General features: G+C 42.9%; 1 protein-coding gene across 1 annotated transcript in view; it reads left to right on the forward strand.

The window, feature by feature from the left end:
• The first annotated feature begins 116 nt into the window (after positions 1-116).
• CAST (calpastatin) overlaps positions 117-27,456 on the forward strand; it is a 56,317-nt gene continuing 28,977 nt past the window's right edge. The window contains exons 1-3 of the mRNA XM_026044097.1: positions 117-146; positions 4,586-4,651; positions 14,014-14,085. Of these exons, the coding sequence (XP_025899882.1) occupies positions 117-146; positions 4,586-4,651; positions 14,014-14,085 (168 nt within the window). The remainder of the gene's footprint in view (positions 147-4,585; positions 4,652-14,013; positions 14,086-27,456) is intronic.

Below are 27,456 nucleotides of genomic sequence, written 5' to 3' on the forward strand. Positions count from 1 at the left end.
CGGGCCGGGCTGGGCTGGGCTGGGCTGGGCCGGGTCGGGTCGGGCCGGGCCGGGCTGGGCAGGGCAGAACAGGGCGGCCCGGGAAGGCGAGCGGAGCGGCGAGCGGAGCGGCGGTCATGGCGTTCGCGCGGTGGTGGTACGCCATGGTAAATACCGCGGCGTTGGCGGCGTTGGCGGCGTTGGCAGCGCGCGCGTCCCGGCGGGCACGGCCCCGGTGTGTGCCCCACACCGGGCGGGGTGCGCAGTGAGCCCCGTTTCCAGGAGCCATCTCCAGGGCTGTTTCTGCTTCAGAAAAATCCTTAGCCCTTTGGAATTTTTCTTGCTTTTTATTTATTTCACTTTTTTTTTTTTTTTTTCCCATTTACTTGTTTTTCTGAGCTTTAGGCAGTTGGCAGCGTTGTCCGGAATAGTTTTGGTTTCTGAAGCGAGGTGCCCCGCGTTGGTGGCACTGGGTGGTTGGGCTGTCGCCTTATGCTCCCGCTCGTTAGCTATAAGCGAACCTGCAATTGGGCTTAAAATGCCCGCTTTCCGCTTTGGTTGTGTGACTCACGTAGTTTGTCTTTCTGTGGAACAACTGAAAAGAGAAAACTTGGTGTTCTGCTAAAAGTTTTAGCAGAAATGTGCATTTTACAATTTGATTTTTCACAGAAGATATTATATTAAGGTATTTGCTAGATGTGTGTGCTCAGGCAGATAAATCTCTTGAATTTCTAGCCGTGCTTTCAGGCTGCCCTAAGTGACCTTGGCGCATGACTAGCAATGGGTTTTGGTGTCTGTCATTCAGTGGGTTTTGGTGTCTGTCATTCACTGTGTTACATCAGTTGTGTGCCCCACAGTTGCAAACATTGGGCAAGCGTGGCCCAAAGTCGAAAAACACTTGGTAATCCTGGCTCGTTGAGTCTGGGATGCGAGAAGGTGCTAAGCCTTAATGTGTGTTTTTAGTTGAGGAAACCATTCCTGTCTGTGCTCTGTTTGGAAACCTGTCCTGATTGTGACCTGGTAGCCTCCGCTAGGCTCAGCTAACCTCATGGGTTGGCTCCTTGGTCCAGTGCTGGGTACGCATCACACGGGGCAGCTGCTGGCTGGAAGGTCGGATCTGAAGAAAAATAAACCAAATGCTAAACCAAGTGCTTTGTGAGGGTGCCAGAGCCCTGGCACAGGCTGCCCAGGGAGATTGTGGAGTCTCCTCTGGAGGTCTTCAAAACCCACCTGGATGCCACCCTGTGCCACATGCTGTAGGTGTGCCTGCTTGAGCAGGAAGGTTGGACTAGATGATCTCTAGAGGTCCCTTCCAACCTTGAATATTCTGTGATTCTGTAAACAGAAAGAGAGAGAAGGGAAGAAGAAGAAAACGGGAGAGAGATGGATTAGTTGTTCTACCTGTGCTTTTACCTGGGTGGCGCATTTAAAGTGGAACTTGATTGCTGTTAAAGGCTCTAGATTTCACCAGTGCATTCCTTGTGCTTCTTCCAGAGATGCGTCAAGGACCTTCCGTCATCTCACTGTTCTCAGAAAAGCATCACAGATCTCGTGGATCTCTTTCCCCATTTCAGCTGAGAGCTGAAGGCCAGGGCCAGGGCCTCCTTCACCATCTGTGGGGCTGTGTTATTTGACATGAGCTGAGGATCTGGCGGGTAGACCTCCCGTATTGCCCAGCCACTGAATGTGTTGACACTGCAGTCCTGCAAGATGCTGTGCAGGGGCTCCAAGCCAAAGGCCTGTTAATGGTGATGGGCCACCGACCCATCACCTGATCAGCCTTGTCATGAAGCAAGACCTTGAACTGGATTTTAAGTGCTGCGAGTACAGAATGAAAATGCAATTGGGAGTTCAATTCTTAATATTTTGCTCCCTCCTTTTCACTTTAGTCATGAATTTTCACATTTACGAATGCTCTTTATATCAGAAATTGCAAAGATAGTGCATTATAAAATGATAGTGTCACATGTTTTTGCATACTGTAGTTCTCCAGAGACCATAGGAAAGAGTTGTTAGTTAAACCTGCTAATGTAATCCAAACTTTATGCTGAGTGGTTTCGTGACTGAGGTGGAGCCACTCCTGTCTGTTGGCCTGGTTATGGATATGTTATTAGTGCGTGAATACATTGCTTTGGCTTTGTAATGAAAGATGAGCAGAAGAAGGGAAGAATGGCCAAAGGAAAAGCCACCTCTACCAACCAGTTGGGTTTGTAAAGGAGCAAGAGCTGCATACTGCCCCAGAAAGTTAGCTTATTCTATTGCTAAACATACATATATATCTTTTTTTCTTTTCACTGGAAGGTTCAAGGCTTGGCAGTACAGAGCAGCAAAGCGCAGTTGAAGAACATTTTGAACTTTCCTCTTACTTTAAGCTGAAGCGCTCAGGGATCCAGCATAAGCTCTTCAGAAGGTATATGAGGAAGCTGTACTTTTGTACATTGCTTTCTCCGGATGCCAAGCTTTCAAGTGAGAGAATACAGTCATAGACTGCCATATTACCCTGAGGCTATTTGTGTGTAATACTATATAGCTGCCTGACACTGAGTGGACCTGGCTTTGGATTAAAAAGTACCTTGATCTGGACATATGTGCTTTGTTCCAAGTGCTAAACAGTGTTTGGATTTTAAGTCGAAGTGTCATTATTAGAGATGCTGTTTGCCTGAGGCTTCTGGAGCAGAGGCTGCAAGCATTTAATTTCCAAAGGTTCCTGCCCTGGCACCGGTGTGACTCCGCGCGGCGTGCTCCGCACGTCAGTCCCTTCAGGCCCCGGCCTTCATGGACATGCGCATCCCATCGGGCCGGCCAGTGACACACTGTCACTGCATGCAGACAGCTTTCACAAGTGCACACAAACCAGGGGCTGCCCGCAGAGATAGCGGTAACTCCTGCCCCCTTGGGAGCAGGGGAGCATTTGGCTTCTTGAGTGCTGTGCTGCTGAGAATATATCAATTGAGGTCTGGAGCCTAATGTATGTTATGGGGATTTGTGGGGTAGGAGCTCCAGTTTCTGCAACTTCCAGCTCTGCTCTAGTGCAGGAATTGCTTTGTCAGCAAAATGCCTTGCTGATATTGCTTTTACCAGTGTGTGTGTGGTATGCTTTTACTTTGGTGCCAGTAAAAGGCATCAAAAGCTTGTTTATCTATGCTTGTATTTTGTAGGACTGTGAATGAGCTTGCTTGTTACCCGAGAAAGTGGCCTAAGTGGCTTGTTTGGCCACTTGGAAAACTTGGAATATGAGAATAGTATTTTTAATATTAAAACCTACCAACTTAGGTATCCAATTGATGCCCAATGTCATTTTAAAAACTTGAATTATTAGCATTTTGTTAAAAGGAATTTTTGAAACTTTTGTCCTGTACCAAAACATATTAGAGATCAGTCAGCAATTCTTTCTCTTTTAGTTTTACAATATGCATTCAACTGTCCTGATGTCCTAGGCTGTCTGTTGCTTGACCACATTCCAGTTGGAGATAATGGTCCATATATCATTGCACTGCTTTCTGCTATATCCATGTAAAAAAAAATGCTGTTGAAACTCTCTGCAGTAGTAGGATAGTTAACTTTACATCCCACTGCAGAATCCACAAAGCAGTAGTAAAACACAGGTCTAAAATCATCTCTCACCTTTCCTTAACAAACTAGACAGAGGGGGATCCCCACTCTCACATGTTTGGGTACCTAGAGAAAGTAGCAGTACCAGAGATGGTTGGTAACAGCTGTACTAACCTGCCATTTAGAGTCACTATAAAATCTGTATTGCTTTTTTGTTTGTATGTTTGCTTTTTTGTCATAAAGGCTGAATATCATGTTTTGGGGAGGGTTTTTATTAAAAGATCATATTCACCACTTGTTTTTTAGAGATCTGTAGAGCACAGCTTGCAAGCTCTGAATGCCAGTGTGAATGAACTGAATGAACTGGCTCTCCCCATACGTTGCTGAGGGCGTGCTGGGGACAAATGGGTTTCGCTTCAGGTCAAAGGAAATCAAGAAGCTTACTTACCTGAACACAATGAAAGATAGGGGAGGATTGGGGAATCTAGTGGAACTGGATCCCTAATGGGCATCAGTGCTGGAATTATCACAGAGATTGTTTTGCATATGAAACATAATTCTAGAAATCACAGTAAGAGCTGGCCTCCAGGTAGGGAGGGCTGGACAGAGTGGCCATTTGACTGGGATATTTTCAAGGACAGTTCAGCTGCTGGGGTGCACGCTCACAATCATGTGAGTGAGGCTGGTTTCTGAGAGACCTGTTTGATTTCTGCTACAGTCTGTGGGACTGAAGCAGCTATCTGCTAGAGCACTCTGTGCTGATGAACATTAAGTGATAAGTTTAAATATCTTTCAGAACTTGTCACATATGCATAACAGTGTTAATTATATTACCCTAAAAGACGTTACTTTTCAGGCATAGTTTCACTTCAAGTTATCTGTCAAACCATCTAGAAGTTCTGTAGTCACTTAGTGAGAACTTACAATGTTCCGTTCACTCAAATTATAGTAGGCAAAGTGGATCATACATGCACTAAGGTATTTAGGATTCTCTCTACTTATAAGGTGTTATTCGTGATTTTAATAATTGCACATTTGTTTTCTATACCTGCAGCGTGGCGAGAAGAAGACAAATGAAGCTTCTTCTGAATCAGGGGAGAAAAAAGCAGAAACAGCAGAGGTAAATTAAGCTCTTTCATCCTATTAAGAAGAAAAGTTGGTAATGAATTCCCTCATATATGAATATTCTTTTTCTTCGGATGACAAAGTGCCGGTGACTGTAGTCATATACAGTTCATTCCAGAAACATCTATGTCTTTTTTTATTTAGCATTGGGCTGTTTAGCAGCCTGTTGAAAACATCGGTCTGCTCCTCCTTTCACTAAACGTTTCTTGTCCTTATCAGTGGAAATCAGTGGGTCTGTTTTGCAGGGCAACTGCACTTTGTTATACATCTTACAGTACTGATTTTGGATTGTCCAGACACAAGGATCGAGTGGAGTGTGCTGTTGCTCCCGCCGTGCTTGTGCTTGAGTTTGTGCTTGTTGTTCCCACCTTCTCTGCATCCTGGCCTTTCTTACAAAGGGAAGATTCCTATATGGACAGTGCACATTTGGATCATCTCCTGATACAACACTGACCACACATTTGCAAATGTATTTTAGAAAAATACTTACCTATTGAATATTCTTCTTCATCAGGAATTGGTATTTATAGTTCAAGAGTCCTTGCTGAGCTGTAACTTTGAGTTTGACATGCTGTTTTGTAGCCTGGTCATAGTGGCTGTTGTTACCAATGAGAAGCTATAGAAATTGTGGGCAGACTGTGGACAGAACAGAACTACAAAGAGTCACCTCTCTCCCAGCAGCCACAAGCCCTGGGAGGCTCTTGGTTCAAGGGCCACCCTTGTGTGCTACTTATGGTGCAAAGAGACAGTGCTGCCCAGGCTAGCAAGCAAGGGCTCTGTCTGAGGATTTGCTCCCCAACAGCTTCTGTGATTGCAAGTAGGAACAGCTCTTCCTCATGGAAGCAACAGAGCAGATTCAGAAGGAGAGGAGCTCATAGACACATCTATTACTATCTAGTTGTTGGCTTTAAATGTCAATAACTGACACATGGGAAAGCAGAAATAGGTACAGCTGGTGCTTTGCTCATATGGCAAGCTATTATTTGAAAGATAACTTTGCCTAAGCTGTATATTTAACTCCAAAGCTATAGTATACTTAACTCCTGTGCAGATCAAGGTCAATGAACACCTACATTACAACCCTCTGGGGCAGATGATTAAAGCAATTACCTCTCTTTCCTGGCACAATATCAAGAAAGGCCTGTCTAGCATGGAAATTTGGTCCTTCTATCTCCTTTAAGAAAAAAAATGAAACTGTCTATGCCTTTCTTTATCTTCTTAGTTAATATTAAATTAATGTTAAATTCCTTGACAGCATGTTGTCACTCAATATAGAAGTACTGATCTTTTTGTGGGAATGGTGGGAGTTGAAGCCTGCAGCCTGGCTTGTGGAGTTACTATTCATGGCAGAGCGCTGTCATAGAGAAGATGTTTTTGTAGCTAGGAAAAGACTATTATTACGTTGATTGTTCTGACGCTTAGCCTTTTAACTTTCAAAAATACTGGGTTTGTGTTTTTTATTGGGAAGTTCTTGCTTTGTTTGACTTTTCAGTTTCCTAACTTGTAATTGGCTTGACTGTGTTTATAAGTGAGAGTAGATGAAAATGTTTTTCCTCTATTTGGTGAAATGGCACCACCTCTACCAGTATTGACTACTACCTCCAGAATTCTCCAGTTTCTTAAGTAACTGAAATAGCAGCTTAGGGTCTTTACACTATTTTTCTAAAGTTGTCGTTTACAAGCCTGAGAGTGTCTGTTGTTCCTGTATGCTCCAGTTTTTATAATATATATAGTATATACATATATAATATATATAATATATCTGTAGAGTACTGCAGACAACCATGCCCAGCATATTTTTGTTTTGGACGTACATGTCGCTACCAGGAAGGTTTGGGTAATGATTTGGAGAACTTATATTAATTTTTAAGGGCAACTTTAAAAACCCTGTACATTCATAGGTTAGCTAAAAAGAACTATAATTGAGCCTGTCTTTCAGATTTTGAGGATATATAAACCCACAAGGAGCGAGAGAAAAGGAGTAAAGCCTGGAGAAATAAAGCTTGGAAATGATCAGTCTGACACAAATAGGAGTAGGAGACAGTTATTAGCCAGAATCTCAATGACAATTCAAAATGCATGTTACTGAGGTATGGAATAGATTTCTGGGGAAGCTTGTGGAAGGCTTTCCTTCTTGGAGACTTACAATTAGATTAGGGAAATAAAAGAAAAAAGAAAAAAAAATAAAAGAAAAAAGAAAAAACCCCACAGCAGATTCCCTGCAAATAAAAATCCCATTTTGATAAGACATTGTCCTGCATAGAGGTGTGGGGGGATTAAATGACATGGTGGTAGTTTCCAGTTTCTAACATTGTAGGGCAATAAAATCATGCACTAAAAGATATGGCTTGTAAGCTTGAAGATAATCTTTTAATAACACTGCAGGTTAGGAATCATGTATAATCTTGCATGGTTCATGTGCACTTCATCTTTGTCTACATACCTGCTGATTTTTTTGTACAGATTTATAAGACCTTTTCTCCAGGAAGTAGTTTTACTTTCACACTTTTAGTGCTTTTCTTTCATGTTGCCCTCTTAAAACACTGTGTAAAGGAGATGAGCAACATCTCATTACGTTATTTGAATGACGTAGATTAAGTCTGGCGAAGAGGAGGAGCTGAAGCACAGGACTGGAATTATTTTGCTTAAGGTCATCCAACAGATAGCAGGAGAGAAAAGAAACCAAGTTGCCAAGAGAGGCTAGTGTAAAGAGCTCTCCCTTTTGAGATTTAGTGAAATTTAACTAGATTTAGTGTTTCAGTTCCCTAAAACAAAAACTACAATGTAGCCTTAAGGTTACATTTATACTTTCTGTAACTCTGCTCCTTGGTAGTGGTGGAAGGCATTTACCTGAGCACTTGGGTTTCACTGAAGTGCAGGACTGTTGCATCTGTCACACCAGGGAGGCTTTGGGAGCAATCTGCTTGGAACACATGTGACTCTGGTATCCGGCTTGACAGAGTCACGCTTCCTTGGAAAGACTGAGCCCCTTTGCTTGATTATTCTGTGCCTGTTATCAAAGGAAAACAGACACTTTTGTGCTTAAATCCAGTTTGCCTTGTTCCTGTTAGGATACTGAAGCTTCAAATGTAGCCAGATTCAGGGATGAGCCTGGCACAGGAGCAGGTCAGCTTTAGGTTGAGAGATGTAATCTGTGAGTTTTAATGAGGAGCAACTGCGTGTATAGCTGTGTCTTGCCATGTGTCATGGTGTCTTGCACAAGTATGCAAAAGATTTATTAAAGCAAATGACAGAGTACTACAATTTAAGCATGTTAGAGCATATAATTTTAAGGGAGATGTACACAGTTGTTTATCTGCACAGTTCAAAGAGGAAGTGTGGGGGTTATGGGCATATAATGAACTGCCAAAGGACAAAGATTCAAGTCCAAGGGTGTATCCTTTAACTCTTTGTGTCTTCACTTGCAGACCTTTAAATCTGTTAAACTCACTTGGACACTTCTCAAATCTAAACCTACTTAATTAAATGTTCTTATTGCATGTGTGTATGTGGTAAATGTTAACAGAAATGATTCTCGTTCAGATTGGTGGTTGCTTATGCACTTGAAGCTGTTGCATGTGTTAGAGCTGGGGTGCTCCTGCAACGCAGTGTAAATGCATACTGTGCTGCAGTTTTCCCATAGGCATCCTTCTCTTTGCTTAGCGTGTTCCAACATTACGCTCCTGGATCAACATTTGAAGCATGCCATAGCAAAATGAGTGTGCAAAAGAAATTGAAGAGTTCCCCCTCAGCAAGAGTGCTGCCTCAGCAAGTTTGCTGATGATACCAAACTGGGAGGAGCAGCTGATAGCCCTGAGGGCTGTGGTGCCATCCAGAGGGACCTGGACAGACTGGAGGACTGGGCAGTTAGAAATCTCATGAAGTACAACAAGGGCAAGTGCAGGGTCCTGAACTTGGGGAGGAATAACCCCGGACACCAGGACAGATTAGGGGTGGACCTACTGGAGAGCAGCCCAACAGAGAGGGACCTGGGCGTCGTGGTGGACGACAAGATGACCATGAGGCAGCAGTGTGCCCTGGTGGCCAAGAAGGCCAACGGGATCCTGGGGTGCATTAAGAAGAGCATCTCCAGTAGGTAGAGAGAGGTGATCGTTCCCCTCTACACAGCCCTGGTGAGGCCACATCTGGAGACTGTGTCCAGTTCTGGGCTCCCCAGTACAAGAGGGATGTGGAGCTGCTGGAGAGAGTCCAGCGCAGGGCTACCAGGATGACCAGGGGCCTGGAACATCTGCCCTGTGAGCAAAGGCTGAGGGAGCTGGGTCTGTTCAGGCTGGAGAAGAGGAGGCTGAGGGGGGACCTGATCAGCGTGTATAAATACCTCAAGGGAGGCAGTGAGGAGGAGGGGGCGGCCTCTTTTCAGTGGTGGCCAGCGACAGGACTAGAGGAAATGGCCACAAGCTGAGGCACCAAAAGTTCCACAGGAACTTAAGGAAACATTTCCTAACAGTGAGGGTGCCAGAGCCCTGGCACAGGCTGCCCAGAGAGGTTGTGGAGTCTCCTTCTCTGGAGATCTTCTAAACTTGCCTGGATGCAGCCCTGTGCCCCATGCTCTAGGTGACCCTGCGTGAGCAGGGAGTTGGACTAGATGACCTCTGAGGTCTCTTCCAACCTTAAGCATTCTATGATTCCTTCCCTCCCCATATTCCAAGATTTTGTCATTTTTGCATGTGAAGTGTTAGCTCATTAGATCATTGGCATTTGCTACCCCTCATCTTGACATCATTTTCAATTTTTATGTGCCTTCTACCAGTTTCAGGCCACTCTTCTTCAGCTTTATCTTCTACCAAGGTACTAGCATTTTAGAAACCTTTGGAAGCTAAGAGATTAAATTCAAGACAATATGGGACAAATTCACTGAAGAGAAGCTCAGGACACTTAATAAAGCATCTTGAAATTAAGAAGCCCCTGTCCACAAATTGGGAGATGCATTGCCATATACCTTTCCTGTTTTAAGAACTTCTTTTCCCTTTTATAGCTGCCTTTGACTACTATTCAGAGAGGGAAATCAGATGATAGGTAAACATTTGGCCTGATCCAGTAAGGCACTTCTTGTGTGCTAATACAAGGTTGCACCTTGCTACCTGTTACTCACTGCCACTTTGCACACATGTTATCAGTGAGAGCTTCTGGAGAAGTTTTGCATTTTACTCATTAGTGGTGCGGTGAGTCTGGGACTCCCTGCTTTGCCACAGTAAATTCCTCATTCTGCTGGCATCCGTGTGACCTCTTGGCAATTCCTTCTGTCTTCTGCACTTGCCTGGGCTGTTGGCTGAGGGTGGTAGGATATGGGGCTCCACTGGTGCCCAAGCGAGAGGAGAGCAGACAGGTGAAGGCCCGCTCCTTGCCTGTGGAAGTCAGGCAGTGGTTCAGGAGGGGAAGGTAACAAGCGGTCCTGCTGCTCAGGTGAAAGCTGTGGGCAAGGCTGCCCCTTCAGAGGGCTGCTTTGAGGGAAAAAAGGTGGGCTCTGGGCTCAACTGGTTAAAGTACAAGTCCTAATCCTGCCCTGATCGTCCATGAGGTTTACTAAAGTGCTAGGTGATTGGGATTGCCTTAGTGGATTTCTGAGTTAGGATGTTTGGTTTTTAGATACAGTATTGTGCTTTCATTTTAATAGTATTTTGGAATAAGACAAGATAACTTTAAAGCATGTGCCTTTAACATAATGCTTGTGGGAGAAACAGAGCTGATAGGACAGAATTCAGCTGGCTCTTAGGGTATACTTCAGTACGTGGTTACATGTACAAAGCGTAGTTTTGATGCAAACCAAACTCCTCCCATCAGGTCCCATTGCATGGTTATCATATACATAACTCTGAGACACTCATAGCATTCATTGAATCCATATGATTGGATTTAATCCAGTTTGCATTATTATTTCGTTATTAACTGCACATGATTTTGAAAACATTATTCTCTTTTTATTATCATAGAGTGATATGCCAGGCAGTGAAATGCCAGGCAGAAATCCTCTATCAGCCTAAAAATCTAGTCTGTACATCACCAGAATGTCTGAACATAAAAAGGCTGTACTAAAAAGGAAAACAAGGTCATATATCCCAGGAATTTGAAGCCCCAGTTTGGAATGGGACCAGATATGATATGAAACAAGACCATCCCTATCAAACCCTATGGTTAGAGTCATGCTCTCAAGCCGTGAAACTGAAATATGTGCTGCTGGTTTAGCTTATTTCTTTTTATAGCAGGAAACACATTCCTTTTTTTGGAAGAGTGATAGGAATAGTTGGCACTGAATTGTTCCTGTCCTTTTGGAATTAATTCCTTGATCTCACATTTAACTTTTGGATGTCTATTTTTTTTTTCCTTTTTTCTTAATCCTGACATTTATAGTACAAGATTCCTTATCTTAGGCAAACACTAGATTTAGCTGGAATGCAGGAAAATAATGCTGAGTAAAAACAATATGACTGGTAAAAATTTGTTAGGATGCCCAAAATTGGCTCCAGTTACTGAGATTCTTAGTAACTGCTTGATTAGAGCATTTCTGAGGCTTCCTCTCCCCCCTTTTAAAAATTATAATTATTTATTTTTATTTGGGGACAAATTCTTTGTTTTACATTGCATTGCTTTTTTGTTGTTTTTTTTTTTTTTAGCTCTTTTTATGACCCTAAATTTCCAGGTCTTCCATGCAGCTCTGCTTTAACAGTATACTAATCTGGTGAAAATAATTTGGAGTTAAATAATAGGAGAAACAAGGGCTGTTAATGTGATGCAGGGGACATCTAGTGGCCTTAGGGGAATATTGTATTGCAAGAGAGATCTGTAAATAGAAGAGTGAAATGCTTTTCAATGAGGAAAGAGCTTCTTGGTCTGATTTTCTCTTCTGTTTTTATTTTTTACCCCCTTTGGCAATGAGCAGTGAGTCGCCTTTAAAAATAACATTGTTTTGGTTAATTTTTCGTATTCATTGTGAGTTGTTACCATGTAAGACCTTGTGGCCACCAGGGCACAGGCAGAAATAGAGCCTGTTTGCTGCTCGAAGACAGGGAATAGAAGACTGAAATATTGCTTAGGCTGTTGCAAGCCTTTGCAGAACAGAGATGGGACATTTTTTCCCCATGTGGTCTTATTTGTCTCAAGGGAAAACAGCTGAACTATATTTGTTTTCATTGCAAAATCATTATGAACACATAAATGATGTAGTCTAATAATTATGAAGACCAAATCTTCTGGCCATGGCTCTGTATTGCATTTCTTCACTGGGGAAATCTAGCCAATATATCAAAGGGACCTGTATTATGCCCACTTTATTAAATATAAGATGATTAGCACTATGCGTCACACACAATTCTATTCAGGCATTTTCTTGTAATCACTTTGTAAGGAAGCTGTGCTTTAATAATTCATTAACTCTGTTATCAGGCTGAGGAACCTAATACAGCTGCAAGATGATTCTCCCTTTAGCTGATTGGGACTGATACTGCCCTCCCACCCCCAAATTCTTCCTTCCTCTGCTGGAGGGGAGGAAGAGCATCAGAACTAGTTTGCCTGGAGGAGGCATTGTGGGCAGGATATTGGGAAGTAGATAATGACATTATTTTATCAGGTCTAAGAGAAGGATGAACTTAGTAGCATAACGTTGCCGTCTTTCTCCTTTTATAAACGCAAAAGGGTAAATACCAAAGAAGTCACTTTCAAAAACTGATGCTGCAAGCAAAATACATAACTCTGTTCGGCCTATCGTGTTTTATATCCAGGAGAGAATACTGATTTGGCAGTCTAACTTTCCACATAATTTAACTCCAGGGAGCCTTTCTCTACTCCAGAAAGAATGATTTGTTTTCTGTTGTGCCCTCTCACCTCTTTCCCTTGCCTTCTTTTCTGTCCCAGCTATATCACTTGCTAGCATTCCTGTGTTTCATGGTATTAGTCAAGTTTTTCCCCCATGTTGTTTAACTGATTTATATAATCAATTAAATTAAAACATGGTTTTATTTCACTCTAAACAAAGGTCATTTACTGTCTTTAGGCTGAAGAAAAGGCTTGTGCCTGAAATCTTGGCATATGTTCACTGGTGTCATAAAAATTACTTATGTTAAACATATTACATGCCAAAAGTAAGTTTTGAACACCATCTTAGTATTATTGACAACTTGTGAACCAAAGGTTGTCGTTTCAGCCAACATGGGGACAAACATTGAGAACCATAATGGTAATATACTGAAGTTAAACCCTCAGTATTGAGTCTTTTTAAAATAGCTGGTCTAAGGATTTTTTTTTTCTTTTGAATTTTCCAATAAAATGGAAAGGCCAATAAATTTCCAATAAATGGAAAGGCCAATAAATCTTGTGTACATGCAAAAATTTAGTAACTTATTTAGAAGTTGAATGGGAGTGTTGTGGAAAGTTCTCAGTAATGAGTGTTTAATCCACACTATCAGAGCTGAAATCCAACATGTTCTGCATCTCCCCTGGCTTTACCAAACTGTAACACACAAAGCTTTTTTCACCTGCCCTTAGGAACATTGTCACATAGGCCTGGAAGGCCACCGTTTTCTTTAGAGAATGGAAAAGATGGATTATAGTGGGCAAAAGGAAATGCCCCGTTACACTTAAGTTTTGCAGTATTACACAGGATCTTATTTGGATGCCACTGTTCTCAGTGTGATCAATCTCAAGGGTGAGATCTTTGAGGTAAATGTCACACTTGCTGCGTCAGAATCCATCACACTGGGTCACATTTCTGTGATGTTATTCTTACGTAGGTGGGAACAGAACACAGTCCCCTGCAGAGGAGTTCCTCTTTGATCTTGACTGTGCAGCTTGCTTTATGTAAGAGAGATTCCCTCCTGTTTGCAAAGCTACAGCAGGAAGAGAACATGAGGTGGCAATTACCTTAATGAAAGACAGCCCTGAGACTACAGGTCTTCTGCAGTCTCTTATTGCTTGAAAATTGGTGCTTCTCAGTCTGAATGCTTATTGGATCTCTGAATTATCATTCTGCAGGCTTCCTCTGCTTGCAGAGAATTGTGGCAGTGTTCATCTGTAATTTTCCACTTAGCAGAGAAAATTAATAGGTCTCATCTATCTGTTGCCTCCAAAAATCTGATGCTTTTTGCTCTGTTTAATAATAATAGCTGCTTTTGTAGCCTTTGCTAGATCTGATTTCAACAGCCACTGAGTTATTCCAGGGATACATGCTAGTAATGGAATTGCATCGCTATATAACTGGAGGTTCAAAGGAAATGTGATGTTTTTGTTTCAACTTCAAGTGCATTTATTCAATCAGCAAAGTCGTCATTTTGCCCTGAGTTTTGTATATTTACTTCCCTTTTCTTCATCAGATTTTCTGACATTTGTTCTTTCTTTATTTTGCAGAAGAAATTGGCAAGTGCTAGTGTCAGTCAGCCCTCCAAAGCACAGACAAGTGGAGCACCTTCTACCCTCACGGTAATGCACAATTAAGAAAATTTCTTTTTAGAAAAGCAAGGAACATAAGATGTGTCTTCAGCCCCTGCAGTGGTTTAGAAAGCAGCTTGTGTCTCCCAGCATTGCAGGGAGCTCTGGTGTCTCCCAGTGCTGTCTCTCTAGCAGCACTGGGAGTGTTGCTAGAGACTGTTGTGAATTGTAATGAAGGAGTCAGGCAGTATTGTCTTTAGGGGCAAATAACCTTTCGATAACACTTTTCCTTTTCTTGTTCCTCTTTCTAATTACCTAAAGAAAATTCCAGTCCCATAAATAGCAGTGGCAATCTTATTTTGACTTGCAGGGCTCTGGTTCTTTCTTTACCCTTGGGTATTCCGATGTATGGATCTTGTTTATTCAGCAGGACCTGATGAGATGAAAATAGCCATAACTTTGCCTTCTTTCACAGCGTCTGACTTGATTTTGACTTTCATGGAATTAGTGTAAAGAACACACACATGACTCTTATATTGGCATTGGTTTCCTATAAAGTGAAGGAGGGATTATAGCATCTGGGCAGGTTCAGATCTTGCAAAGCATTGAACTAAGGAGCTGAAAATACTTTTTTCCCCCCTTTTTTTATTATGGTGACTACACATAAATTGATGGCTGTAGTTGGTAATCACCATTTTGTGTATTTTCTGTACTTGGAGATATCCCAGTATTTGAAATTTTTCACTTAATCAATTCTTTTGTAAAATAATAAAGATATTTCTTTGCTACTAGATCATTATTTTCCTTTCTACTTGATGAGGAAAGAGCCCAAGTTACTAACTGTTGTCTTTTTCTTTAAATGCTTTTGTCCATCACTAAACATATCCAAAATTTTTGTTGCTCTTCTTCTGTCCTCTTCAATTTGTCAGTGCCTTTCTGATTTTAGTTAAGCTGGAAGCAGCAGTCCATGTGCATATTCTTTCTGCATATTCATCTCCTGCTGTGCAGTTCACTGGAAAGGTCCCATACAATTTGCAAGCTAGTGCCTATGTTGTTAAGAAATATTTCTTTCTCTTTATGTTTTTTTTTATTTCCATTGTAAGCATTGCTTCATATTAAATACCCAAGAAATATTTTTAATGATGTTATTAAGGAGAAGAAGTAGAGGGTAATATAGTGGAGAAAAAATGTCATCACCAGGAACTGCTTTGTCTTAGGTTATGAAAGCCTGGTCTCTGTATTTTTTTCCAATATTTAATGCTACTTCAGTTTCTGTGACATTCCAAATTAATGGTGATGATTATGTGTTAGAAATGTATTTACCTTATGCTGCCTAATGTTGACTCTTAATAGGTATTTTAATTTGAAAAGTTTTATTTCCTGCTTGGCCATGACTACCTTTCTTCAATTGGGCAAAATTCTTTTTTAAATTTATTTCTTTCAATAGCCTCCTGTGATGCAATAGCATTATTTAAAATAGAATGGAATTCATTAGTTCATTGCCCTAGTTTTGCTCTGTGTGTGAATGTTTACACACACACACACACATCCCCCTCCCCATTCAGTCACTCCTGCATATTTTAAGTCATTTGGCTAGCTGCACTCTCTTTTGCTGCCCTTTGTTTTTCTCCCTTCGGTATTTCTAAAAGATATCTATTAAAAAAAATGTTACAGGGAACTGAAAGGAAATATCTCTTTAGAAGGCAAGCCAGCTTTTTGTCTTTTGAAACAAAAATAAATCAAAATTTTCAATACACTCAACATCATTCCAGCAGTCTTTAGATGATATTGGGATGACTTTTTTTTTTTTTTTTTTTCCTGTTCTATAACTTTCCTGTGTTTTGTGTGTGAAATTTACTTGGACCCCTTACATTGTTCACTGGTCAGTAGTACTTCCTACGAACATACCTTAACCAAACTCTAGCTTTGATGCCCACTACTTGTCATTTTTTTAACCTACTCTTGATCTTTTTTTTTTTTTTTTTTGTTTAACCTACTTGTGCTCTGTGGTTAAGGTGGTTATGCTAAATTAAATAACCAGGGTTTTATTTGCTGACTTATGGTCTAACTCACCCTTCCTTCTGTTAGTAAGTAATAAGTGATGATCTTCCTCCTGCTTGGGTTGTTTGTGCTTCTGAGTCCCAAACCATAGAGGCTTAAGTGTGTGATGGCTACTTGTAATTGCATAATGCCTGACAAATAGCAAGCAGTTTAATTCTCCTGTGAGTGTATGCCCTAATGGTGAATGCTCATAAGAGCTGCCACTTAAGTGCCTGCCTTCCTTTAGGTTTTACAGTATTCCCAGAGTGCTGTTCTTTATGTCCCGAGTCTAGCCCTGCTCTCTGTTGTTCCCTTCTTAAGTTCCTGCCATGGCAGCTGTTACTCGTGTGCTGCTTCTGCTCCCTTGCTTCTTGCAGGAACTTTATGTGTCGATCTGTGTGCCTGTGTGTGTTAGGAGAAAGAGGTGCTGCTTCCCAAGTCTGCCTGCTCCTGGTACTGCCTTTGTGTTCTCCGTGGTAAGGACGTCCAGAGAGTTGAATAGGCAAACCTGGTGCACCCAGTTTCTGTAAAAAGGAAATCTAAATGGCTGATTTAAAGATGTTTAATTACAATAGATCTCCCAGCTTCTTTCTGATGCTCTTTGCTCTTGTTCTGGAACAAACTGTCACAGGGGGGCATGTGCCCTATACAGTACCCAGTCAGATAAATGAAGTGAAATGGCATTCAAGGAATGTTAGGGTCATAGGCATTAGTTTGCACAGGCTGGTTTCTGATGAGCAGCCTTGGCCAAGCATTCACTAGGTGTGCATAGGAGGAGGCCACTGCTACCCTTATTAGGAGGTAGCAATGAAGAGGGGAGCCTGAGTTAATCTCCTTTGTGTTCAGGAGCACCTTACTAGGGTCAAGGTATTTTCTCTTAACAATCTTTTGAATTGTTTTTGCTAGATTAATAGCCAACAGAAAAAATACAATTTATAGCTCAGTATTCAATCATAACAGTAAGTAGAAGGTACTAACCTTTGAGAACAGCTGGATCCACCATCTTTCTAAGATCTTTGTGTTCTTATAAGGTAACTATGTTGATACAGAATGAATTTTTATTAATTTTTTTTATGTAACAGATTTTTGGCATTGCTCTTAATGAAAAAAATTTCCTTCTGTCATGGGCTTAATGAAGTGAGTATCTTCGTCCATAATACTCTCATGGCTAAATTTATTAAAGGAGTACTGGAAGAAATCAACATTAGTGGAAATTCTATAAGAACAACTTTTATTTTGGACTTCATTAGTCTCAAGCATTTTCTGAGGAGCATTCTTGATCTTAAGTCTTTAAGAATCTCAAGGTTAATCATTTCTAGATGTCATCCCAATTAGCACTGTTTCTAAAGAGAGATTCAATCTGTTCTCTTGTTGTGCATTATACAAAACAAGAAGAAAGTAGAGCAATTACTAAATGTCTTTGAACAAAGTTACTAATACTTCTGCAACAGACTGCAAAATCTGTCACCAATTTAATTATCAAGATGGTTTTTGAAAGTGGTTCCTGCTGGTAGTACAGTTGCTGGGAGTTTTTCCTTTGCTGCATTCCCTACTTAAGTGTCACAATATTTATTTTGTGATCTTTATAGAGGCACATTGTTGCGAAAGAATGCATTTCTGAACAGAGAATGTCTGAGGTCACGGTGCTGGCTTGAAATGCTGTCAGAAGTGCATAGAGGTGTTGCTGCCTTTGATCGGCAAAATTGTAGGCAGGGTGGGAAAGGCTGTCTCAGTTTTGCAGGTATCCTGAAAAAGACTTAGGTGGGCTGTGCAAGAAACTCAGTTTCAGGGTCTGAGCAGATTGAGTGAACCTGCTGGCACAAAGATCCTCAGTTTCTAGGTGCTCTGTGGCAAATTGAGGGGCTGTTTCCTCTGATTTGCCCTGCCAGCTGCTCCCAATTGGTGACCTTGCAGTTGAGAAACTCTGGAATGGGGTCAGCTGCAGGCAGGTGTTGGTTTTGCTGCTATGTCCTCTCTCTGATTGAGCTGTTTCTTCTCCCCTAGAGACAGAAGGGATGCAAACTGGTATGAAAATGAAATGATTAAAGGGTTTATTAGGGGGTATTTTTCCTTTAAAAAAAAAACTTCATATATTATAGAGGTGTTGATAATTGCTTGTATAAAAAAAAAAAAAAAAAAAAAAAAAAGAGCAGGTCACTCTTGGTGCTGGTAGGTGTTTTGTGGGTGATTTTTTTGCCATTTGGTTCCACCCCAGTACCTTGGGGCAGTTGGAAGAGGCTGCCCTCAGAGGCTGTTAGCGGAGGAGCTGATGTTGGCTGTTCCCTTGAGGCTGCCAGGCAAAGGCGAGGTGGGCTGCGCTGCGCCCACTGCCCTGCGCTGCGCTCACTGCACTGTGCTGCCCTGTGCTGCGCCCACTGCCCTGCGCTCACTGCACTGTGCTGTGCCCACTGCACTGCCCTGCGCTCACTGCACTGTGCTGTGCCCACTGCGCTGCACTGCCCTGCGCTCACTGCACTGTGCTGTGCCCACTGCGCTGCACTGCCCTGCGCTGCGCCCGCTGCGCTGCGCCCACTGCGCTGCGCTGCGCCCGCTGCCCTGCGCTGCGCTGCGCCCACTGCACTGCGCTGCACTCACCGCGCTGCGCTGCCCCGCTGTGTCATCGCGCCCAAGGGGCCGGGCCAGCTCTTCCGCAAAGCGAAACCGGAGACTGTTCACACACCGAAATGAAAAGCAGCCTCTCCTAACAGTCCTGCTCGAAGCCTAAAACTCAAGCATATCAAGTAAGTTAGCTGTCCCTACTGGCTCTTCCGGCAGAGGGCTAATTTGTATTCTTGTTTTCCTTTCTTTTTTTTTTTCTTTTTTTTTTTTTTTCTCTCCTTCCTCCCTCCTTCCCCCGTCTCTCTCTGCTGGGCTCTCGGTGGGCTGCAGTGACGCTAGCTGCTGACCTCTGATGTGATCCCTTTACCTGGAGGCGAGAAGCACTCCGGGCAGCTGCGTACACACAGAATTGCTTTCAGAACTGTTTTAACGTGCTGGGAGCAGCCTTGTCACATAGTGACTGTGCAAGTATTCCCCATGTCTGCTGTACATTTCCGAGTGTGTTGTGTAGGCTGCACACCAATGGCTTATGAGACGTAAGCAGTGTCTTTAAAGGTAGATGGGCAAGGGGGAAGAGCAGAGTATATAAGCAGTGCCTTAGTTGTTCTGGATTTATGTCTGGATTTATGGCTTTCTTTGCACGTTTCTAGCAGCTTAAACTTCTCTCACCTCAGCAAGCCACAGCACTTTTTGACATGCATGTGCAGAGCTTGGTGTGCCTCAGGCACACTGAATATTGCATAGTCAGGGTGTGATCGTCTATAAAAACCAACCTGTGTTCAGTTACTGACACCTATTTTAAGTGGAAGAGTTTGTTATATTTGATACTTAAGAGATGCAGAGGTATTAGGTGCATGTAGTTCCATGGAACAAAGTCATACATTTCATACTTTTCATTAAAGTGTCTATTATTTTTGTTTCTTGGAACTAGAAATTAGATAGGTAGGTAGTACTAGATATTAGATAGTCAAGTGTTGCTTAGGTTGCCAGGCTTTGATTATAATTACTGTAAACTAAAACCACTGCTCCATAATTGTAAGTGTTTTCAGTATGGTCCAGAAACAATGTGAAAAGACCAGATCGTGTTCCCTGCTGAGCTGTGACAGTATCAGTATCATCCCTGCTTCTCCTCTTTCCCTTTGGTGAAGGCAGCAACTGTAAATTAAATACCACAATAGCTTGAGAAGTTCAGAGACCTCTGCTATGTTTGTGAGCTGTGATCTTTAGTGAGTCTAGTTTTCCCACCATTGCTTTTATCTGATAGCACAGGCAGCTGCTTCTGTAGAATGACCCTTTTCCTTTTTATAGGAAAATCAATTGATTTTGCAGGGTTTATAGAGCAAGGAGAAAACCCTTGCCCCAACTGGAGAGTTCTGGGGCCCTGCCTGGCCTGTGCGTGCCTGGGCCGGCTGTTCTCTCGGTGCTGGTTCTGCAACCACGTGCACTCGCTGGCCTGGTGAGACAGGTAGCCAGGGCCCCAGCGCCTCAGCGGTCACAGAGGCTCTGGGAGGAGCACGGATGGATGGGAGGGAGGCTGGGGAACAGCCCCCCATCCTTGCACTGAAGGACCCACCTTTCCTTCTCGAGGAGCCAGTACCCACTGTGTAGATCCTGATCATTCCTATGCCTGTTTCTTTCGAGCATGGAGGGAAGAAGAAAAGACTCGCAGAGGCCTGGGACTTCCTGCAGACCACAGAGTGCAGAAGGCACAAGTATGAAGGTAGAGGTCTGTGCTCTTGTGAGATGCTCGTGGGCTGGAAACCTCACTGCTCTGGGAGAAACAGCCTGCGTGCCAGCCTGCCTACGTGCCTTGCTTGCTACAAGTCTGCCTAAGCTTAACTGCAATCCTGAGATGTTGGGTGTTCAGCAGGAGGCCCTGTGAGGCATGGCAAGGCCTTGTGAGGATGACGGTTTTATATGTTTGAATCAAGTGGCAGGTACTTACTCCTTACCCATCCTCTTATAGAGTGGATATGATATTTTAACAACAAAATTCTATTAAGATGACTGATACTGATATGGGGATTTTTCTTTGTCCGTCTATCTTGTTTTCCACTCTGTTAGCAAAAGCTGTTGTATGAGAGTATGTGTATATTGGTTCGTATTGCTTTATGGATAAAGCACATTTCAGAGTTTCTACACTCTGAAAATCCTGTTTCTGATTTGGAGCATTGTTCTCTATTTTATGTGACTACTAACTGGCCGTTTCGTAACTGCCCAATTAGATTATCGTCATAAAGTGTATTCAAGCTCTGTAACCTCAGAAATCTTTTCCTTTTTCAAGAAGAGCTTTTCGCACTCCTGCTCAGCAATGGTGTAGACCAAGTGACACAAATGCTGGCTGAACTCAGCAGCTCTGTGTGGCATGTGGCGGTCACCTAACTAGCTTGTTTTGCTGGCATTTCCTTATCAGCTTGCACTTCACTGCTGCAGACGCCTTTGGAACAGTCTGGTGCTCGAAACAAAACGCAGAACTGAAAGCTGTTAACTAGAGTAGTCACAGCTTGATAGCAGCTATTTCTGCAGGACGTTTCTGTAGGGTAAAACAGAGAGCTGAGCAGAGGATTCCCGAGCTACCTATAGAAGCTTACCTATAGGACTTGCCTATAGAAAGGAGAGTTCTGCTGCAGTGACCAGGGCTTATGTTACTGTAACGCTCCATTGTGCAGAGCGGAAACATGAGAAGAGCAGTGACAATATTGGCAGGGAGCTTCAAGTGTTTGAATATGACTGAATGGAAATAGAGTTCCAGTATGTGCCAACCTGTAGAAATTCTAGTGATAAAGTGAGAATTTTCCCCAAAGACATAATCAAAGAGCATATTTTGAGAAGAAATAAGAACAGAGGCTTTAAAACAAATTATTCAGGTGAAAAGTATTTCATGTCACTTCCTTCTCACCAGTGAGCTGTTCTAGCTGATGCTCAAAAACTGTGGTTTATCTGAGAAATCCTTTAGCCCTAGCCAAAGGAACAAATGCTAGGTAACCCCTACTGTGATCTGGTGGGATGGCTAAGATCCCCTTCATGACATCTGCAAGGAAAAAGGATATTTTTGACAGTAGAGAAGAAGCTTGAAAATCTTTTACTTAACTGAAGTTATGAGTTTAAAAAAAAATAGTGAAACAGCGTCCAAATTCCATGATGGAGAGGTATAGCCTGGATTCAAAAGCTTTGTTGCAATCTTTGCTTTTTAACTACCTTTAATGGAAACAAAGTGTATAGACTACCAAAGACACTAGGGAGGTGATCTGGTGGCATGCATAATGAACAGCCAATCCCTCCCATAAAAACTTCAGACCCAGTAGGCTATAACAGGACATACTAACGAAGGAGTAGACGGAGCTTCTTCCCATCCTCTGTGAGGTAGTTGTAAGATTTTCTATGTATCATTAACTTCCAGCATGTAAGTAAACACAAAATGAGGTGTAGAAAGTTTAGGAAAGTTTATTGTTGCTCAATCACCTTGTAATGTCCTTTATTTAAGCATGAGCTGCTTCAGAATTTAAACAGTGAGGGTAAGAAAAACATACTGGTTTTAAGCTTTAGGCTTGACACAGGTTGCTGAAATCCTGCAGCTTTAAGAGGGACATCCAACCTAAATGTGGTTTGGTTGATGTTAGCTTTGGTTGATATGCTTACTATCTCTAAATGATGGTTGATCATACTCCTCTGGATAGATTGATATCTGTTGCAAATATCTGTTTCTCGTGCATGCTAAAATTGCAGAAGAATGAAATTTCAGGTTAGTCTTTTTCACAAGAGTAACCCGGATCATCCTTTAAATTGAGCTTTGCAGGGAGTCATGGTCTGATGTTATCAGTGTTGGTCTTTGTCTCTCTCATTTATTACATTTGACTTCCAGGTTCAGGAAACAAGGCAACAGCATAAAGATATTGTTTGTTTTTGACACTCGTGTCACTGAGGAGGGGAGTTTCAGCGGAGCTGGAAGGTGTCAGGCGGAGTAGGTGTTCTCGAGCTCTCCTACCACCCCACTTAAGGCTGGAATGTGCCGACAAGGCCTTTGTGCTCGGTCTCCACCCGCAATGTTACTGCATACCGGGCAACCCTGGGCAGCCAGCGCGTGCGCACCCTCAGTTCATGGCAAAACTCTCTGTGCAGTTGACACCCAGTTAAATTACTGGTTGAGGCTTGTTTACTCTTCTGCAGGCTTGTATGTGTCTGGGGGGGTTGTATTATATTTTTAACATTCTGCAGAGTGTTAATACATTAATGTGTTCTAGTTCTACTCCAGTTTATTCTTCACGTTTGCGCCAAACTGTGAGCTTACATTTCAAAAGAACAAATGTATTTTTAATTTTCCTAATTTCTAAGAAGGACTCTAATTTTGGAAATCATTTTTTAAAAAGTCTTTATCAAGTTGTGCAATGTTAAACTATCCATGGATAAGAGTTTTTACAGATTTTTAGACTGTATTCACATATACTGAGCTTATGAATTTCAAAAGCACAGGAAATATCTCTAGAGATATTCCTCTTTTAACATATAAATATTTAAAGTTAAGCATGTATTAAAAATATCAACCACAAAAGCATGAACTCAAGCTGCCTATTGAAATAAATCTTAATTTTTGAATGTTGAACTTTGAAGATCTGGTGGGGGGCGGATTTGCTTACATTGTGCATTGAGCACAAAAGCAGGGGGCTTTGCTGAGGCAAGGCTGCAATGAGCTTAGTGATATCAAAGTAACAAAATATAGTTGGGATTTTATGCTGAATTAGAACTAACTGTCCATTAAAGTTTTTTCCAGTGTGTGTTTTTGGGCTTTTTTTAAATTAATTTATCCACTCAGCAGTTGGCCTGGCAATAAGCTTTGTTTATAATGTGCAATGTTTGCAATTGCAAACAATGAAAATAGCCTCCGAAAATAAAATGGACCCCCCTAGTCACATGTGACTGTTATACATTAGAGCTTGCTATCTAAATTGTTTAGAAAAGGAGTCATGCTGATTAGTTCAGCACAGAAGCTCCACACAAAAAGACAATATAGTGAGATATAGTAAAAGAAGGCTTTAGGTAAACATGCTAGTGATTGCAAGTACAAACTGGGTTTTTATGTCCTACTACTCCATATTTTAAGTTCTGAATATAAACCTCTGTAGAATTGTATGCTGTTGTGCTCACAGCGTCATGAAATACGTCAGTCCTCTGCTTTGGCCTCCTGTCTGTTAAGAGGCTACTGTAGGAGTCATGGAGGTGAGAGTTGGATAACTATAGTAAAACAAACCATTAAAGCAAGTGAAAGATTTAACCCCTGACAGCTCAGAAGGTACAACAGTTTTTTCCCTCCTTCTGTCCAGACATACTCTGTAAGTTAGTAACACTGCAGTGACAAAATGGTTTTAACACTAAGCCTGGGAAGTAGTCCCAACTTATACATCGAGGGTGGCAAACCCAAAGAGTCATCAAGTGGGCACTGAGCCTGCTGTCCCCGAGCACGCAGAGCCAGGTCACTGAGCAAGCGCTTGTCTAACCTGTTTCAAATCTCCCCACGCTGCAGTTGCTGCAGTTCATCCGTGTGGGTGCCTTAACCGAGAGGCCAGTCTCATGGTGAGAAAAGTCTTTGTGATGTGCCTTCCAATATTCCTTGCTATGGAAAAAGCCTCTCTTGTTTTGTCTCCCCCTTTCCTTGGCTCCCTGACCAGGGAGGACAGGATGCCATCAGATGGCATCCTCCTCATCCTGTTTCCTTTTCCTCTTCAGCCTAAGTAGTTGTACTTTGCCTCCCAGTTTATTATTTTCATGTTGAGTCCTTTTCTCCAAAACACTAGTAACATTTCTTAAAATAGTACTTGCTGCTTGCTATTCTGTCCTGAAGCACGTTGGTGGAAGCATCAAATGTAGCCCAGCCTTTAAGAAATCCCTTCAGCAGCTCCTTTAAAATGTTCTCCAATTGGAAAGCAGGCTGAATGCAGTTTGTAATCTAATGTCACTTAGACCTTATTTCTCTGGTTTATTTATAAAAAGTGTTACCTAATGTACTATAAAAAATATTGTAGTAACAATGTCTCTCAAGACATTTTCTTATCCAATAGGCTTGTTACCATGCATAGAAAATATTCAGTGCTTTATTCTTGACAAATCTGCTTGTGCTCATTCTCTCATTGTCATGTTAAGTGTTTATATTATTGGTTGCTTGTTAAATATTTTCAATATCTCTTCAGTTTTTGAAGCTGACTGACTGGTAGATTGTTACCTACCTACTGGGTAGGTAGCAGCCTGGTAGCTGCTGCTTTCTACAGATGACAGCGACCTTTTGCAGTGCGGTGAATTGTCTCCTGCCCAGGTTTCTGAAAATCACCCTGGTGGCTGATGCTGTGAGGGTGTCTTGCTGTGCTACGTGTGGCACAGCCACAGGGAGTTTCCAGCTTCCCATAACCCAGAGCTCTCCCGGCCTCCTTCACCCACTGCTTTGTTCCAAAGGCCCTGCCTTCCTGTTTCCTGAATGCTTCAAGTTATCTTATTTTAAGGTTCACTTTCAGGTGGCTTTCTGTTTTCATCCTCTGTGATGCTTTCTCTATTACTTCCCCATCTCTCAAGCACAAACGGATTAAATGGCCACTTTTTGTTTTGTTTTACTAGCCCAAGTCTTGCCTTTTGTCACCTTTCCCTTTCAACAGCAGCGTGAAGGCTCTCAATCTGACACGTGAGTTTCTAAGGGTGTTGCTTCTCTTTTGCTCAAGCTAGATGCCTTGTTTTTTTCAGGGAACCTTCCTGCACCGTCACCCTCTCACCCGGGGCCAGCAGCGTGCTGAAGTCCCTCGGTATTTGTGCAGCGGTGCCTGGGCCCGTAGCATCTGCTTGGCAGCCTCGGCACCGCCCGTGACTTGGCCGCTTTATTAGCAGCGCAGGGAGAGGGCCAGGGAGCTGGAAGAGCCTCCAGCATCCGGCAGGCCTCGTGCGCCCCGGGGTGTGCCAGCAGGCCCTTCCTCTCTTCCTGAGGGCCAGCCCGCGCTCGGGTGCCTGTTCTGGGCAGGTTCTGTGTTTGCAGCGGCACTGACAGCCTCGTGGAGCTGCTTCCAAGCAGTGGGAGCTGCTGGCCATGCCCGGAGCCGCTTGCAGGCATAGCTGAGGGCTGGGAACAACCCGCCTCCATGTGCGTCACATTCACTTTTCCGTCCATCGCAGGTTCTGCCCTCTGGAGGGCTGCAGCAGCACCAGAAAACTCCGTCTGTTTCTACTAGAGCACTGAGGTGATTTTCCTCTCCACCCCACAGTCCTGAGGGCAGCTGAACTCCTGTCGTTCCTGCTTTGGATTCGGGAATTTAACCTTTTCCCGGCAGGGCCTGTTTGGCCCAGGTGGCGGCAGGGCGTGAGGCGCGCCGGGAGCAGGGAGTGCCTCCCTCTCCGTGGGTCCCTCGTGGAGCCCCGCGTCAGGCGGCAGCTATGCTGGTTACCAGGCAACACCTCAATATTTGCCTCCCAGCCGAGGGAAAGGGACCACATCCAGAAACGGCCTTGCAGGAAAGCGGGGTTGGCTTTACAGGCTGCATGGTAGTTGGCAAACAAATAGTTAGAGGCTTGCAGCCTGTGTGACCGCCCCGGGAGGAGGAGGAGGAGGAGGAACCTCCTTGCAGGGCTCTTCCGTGGGGCAGGCTGGACAGTGCTGGGGAAATCACCAGGCAAGAAGTGCCCCATAGTGGAAGGAAGACAAGCTCCGCCTGTGAGGAGCCAAAGCAAGAAGCTGCACGCAGTGTTGTGCCACCTTCTTTATAGATGAGGCCAGCTGCAGCAGGAAGTGCCCTGCACCCTCCCTGTCCCTCCCTCCTTTCCCTGCCTGCGTCCACAGCAAAAGAGATATATGATATATCCTCTCTGACAGCCTGAAGTATTTACAGGCGAGGACAGCTTGATCTTTCTTCTTAGCAGTTGATCTGCAGCTATTTACTAGACTGTTGCTATCAAGCTTTTCTTACTCCATGAGCATTTAAACCTGAGCTCCTCCCCGTGCTCTAAGTATTTTGGCTGGATAGCACAGGAAGAGGTAGAAGCTGGTGTTTTGTTTTGGGTGGTTTTTTTTTTTTTTTTTTTTTTGAGAAAGATCTTAAACTAAGATAGAGAGCTGTAAAGCTTCCTCTGAGACAGACCTCCTTAAATGAGGTTGCCTGATGAGCAGTGATGTTGCAGCAACCAGGATGGTAAGTAGCACTGTGTCGATCAGGTAGCGCTGTGCTGGACTGTCTCCAGACGCTGGCATGGGGCTCTTGTAGCAATGCTTTACACAGAATATTTCAGCCAGTTGTAAGAAAAAAGCTTTGTGGGAGGTTTCCAAGGGAAGGAAAGGAGAGGGGCTCAGGTAAATTCTAAATAATTCATGCCATGCGAGTTATGGGGATATATTTTTATTAAGTGAATAGTGATTAGGATGACTAATATGAAGAGGTGTAGAACAGATACTTGTTAGTCATCTAGAAGGAATTCAAATTAATTAAATAGGAAGTGATGAAAAGGGAAGTCTGTTACTGGGCAGAGTAAGAAAAGTATGACTTTTCTGCCTACAGATTACCTCGTATATAAAAAAGTGGTTCTTAATATTTGTTCCCTGTCCCCATGTTGATTTTTTTTATCTCTCCACTCCTCCAGAAATTCCCGTGTATTATAATCAGTCTCTCTGTGTGTATATATAGAAGCAGAAATTATTTGCTTTTAAAAGTATGATGATTGTAGATTCTCTCAGGTATATATGTAGTCATTAAACCTCTTGCAGAGACATGCAAAAAATCGGAAAAGGCTTTGGGTGCCACTCCTGCATGTGATAATTAACCACTCAGCGTAGTTCCTGTATTACTATTAGTTGCGTTAACG

Source organism: Nothoprocta perdicaria, unplaced genomic scaffold (genome assembly GCF_003342845.1).
Source record: "Nothoprocta perdicaria isolate Ctin4 unplaced genomic scaffold, notPer1 scaffold_35, whole genome shotgun sequence".
NCBI classification, from domain to species: Eukaryota; Metazoa; Chordata; class Aves; order Tinamiformes; family Tinamidae; genus Nothoprocta; species Nothoprocta perdicaria.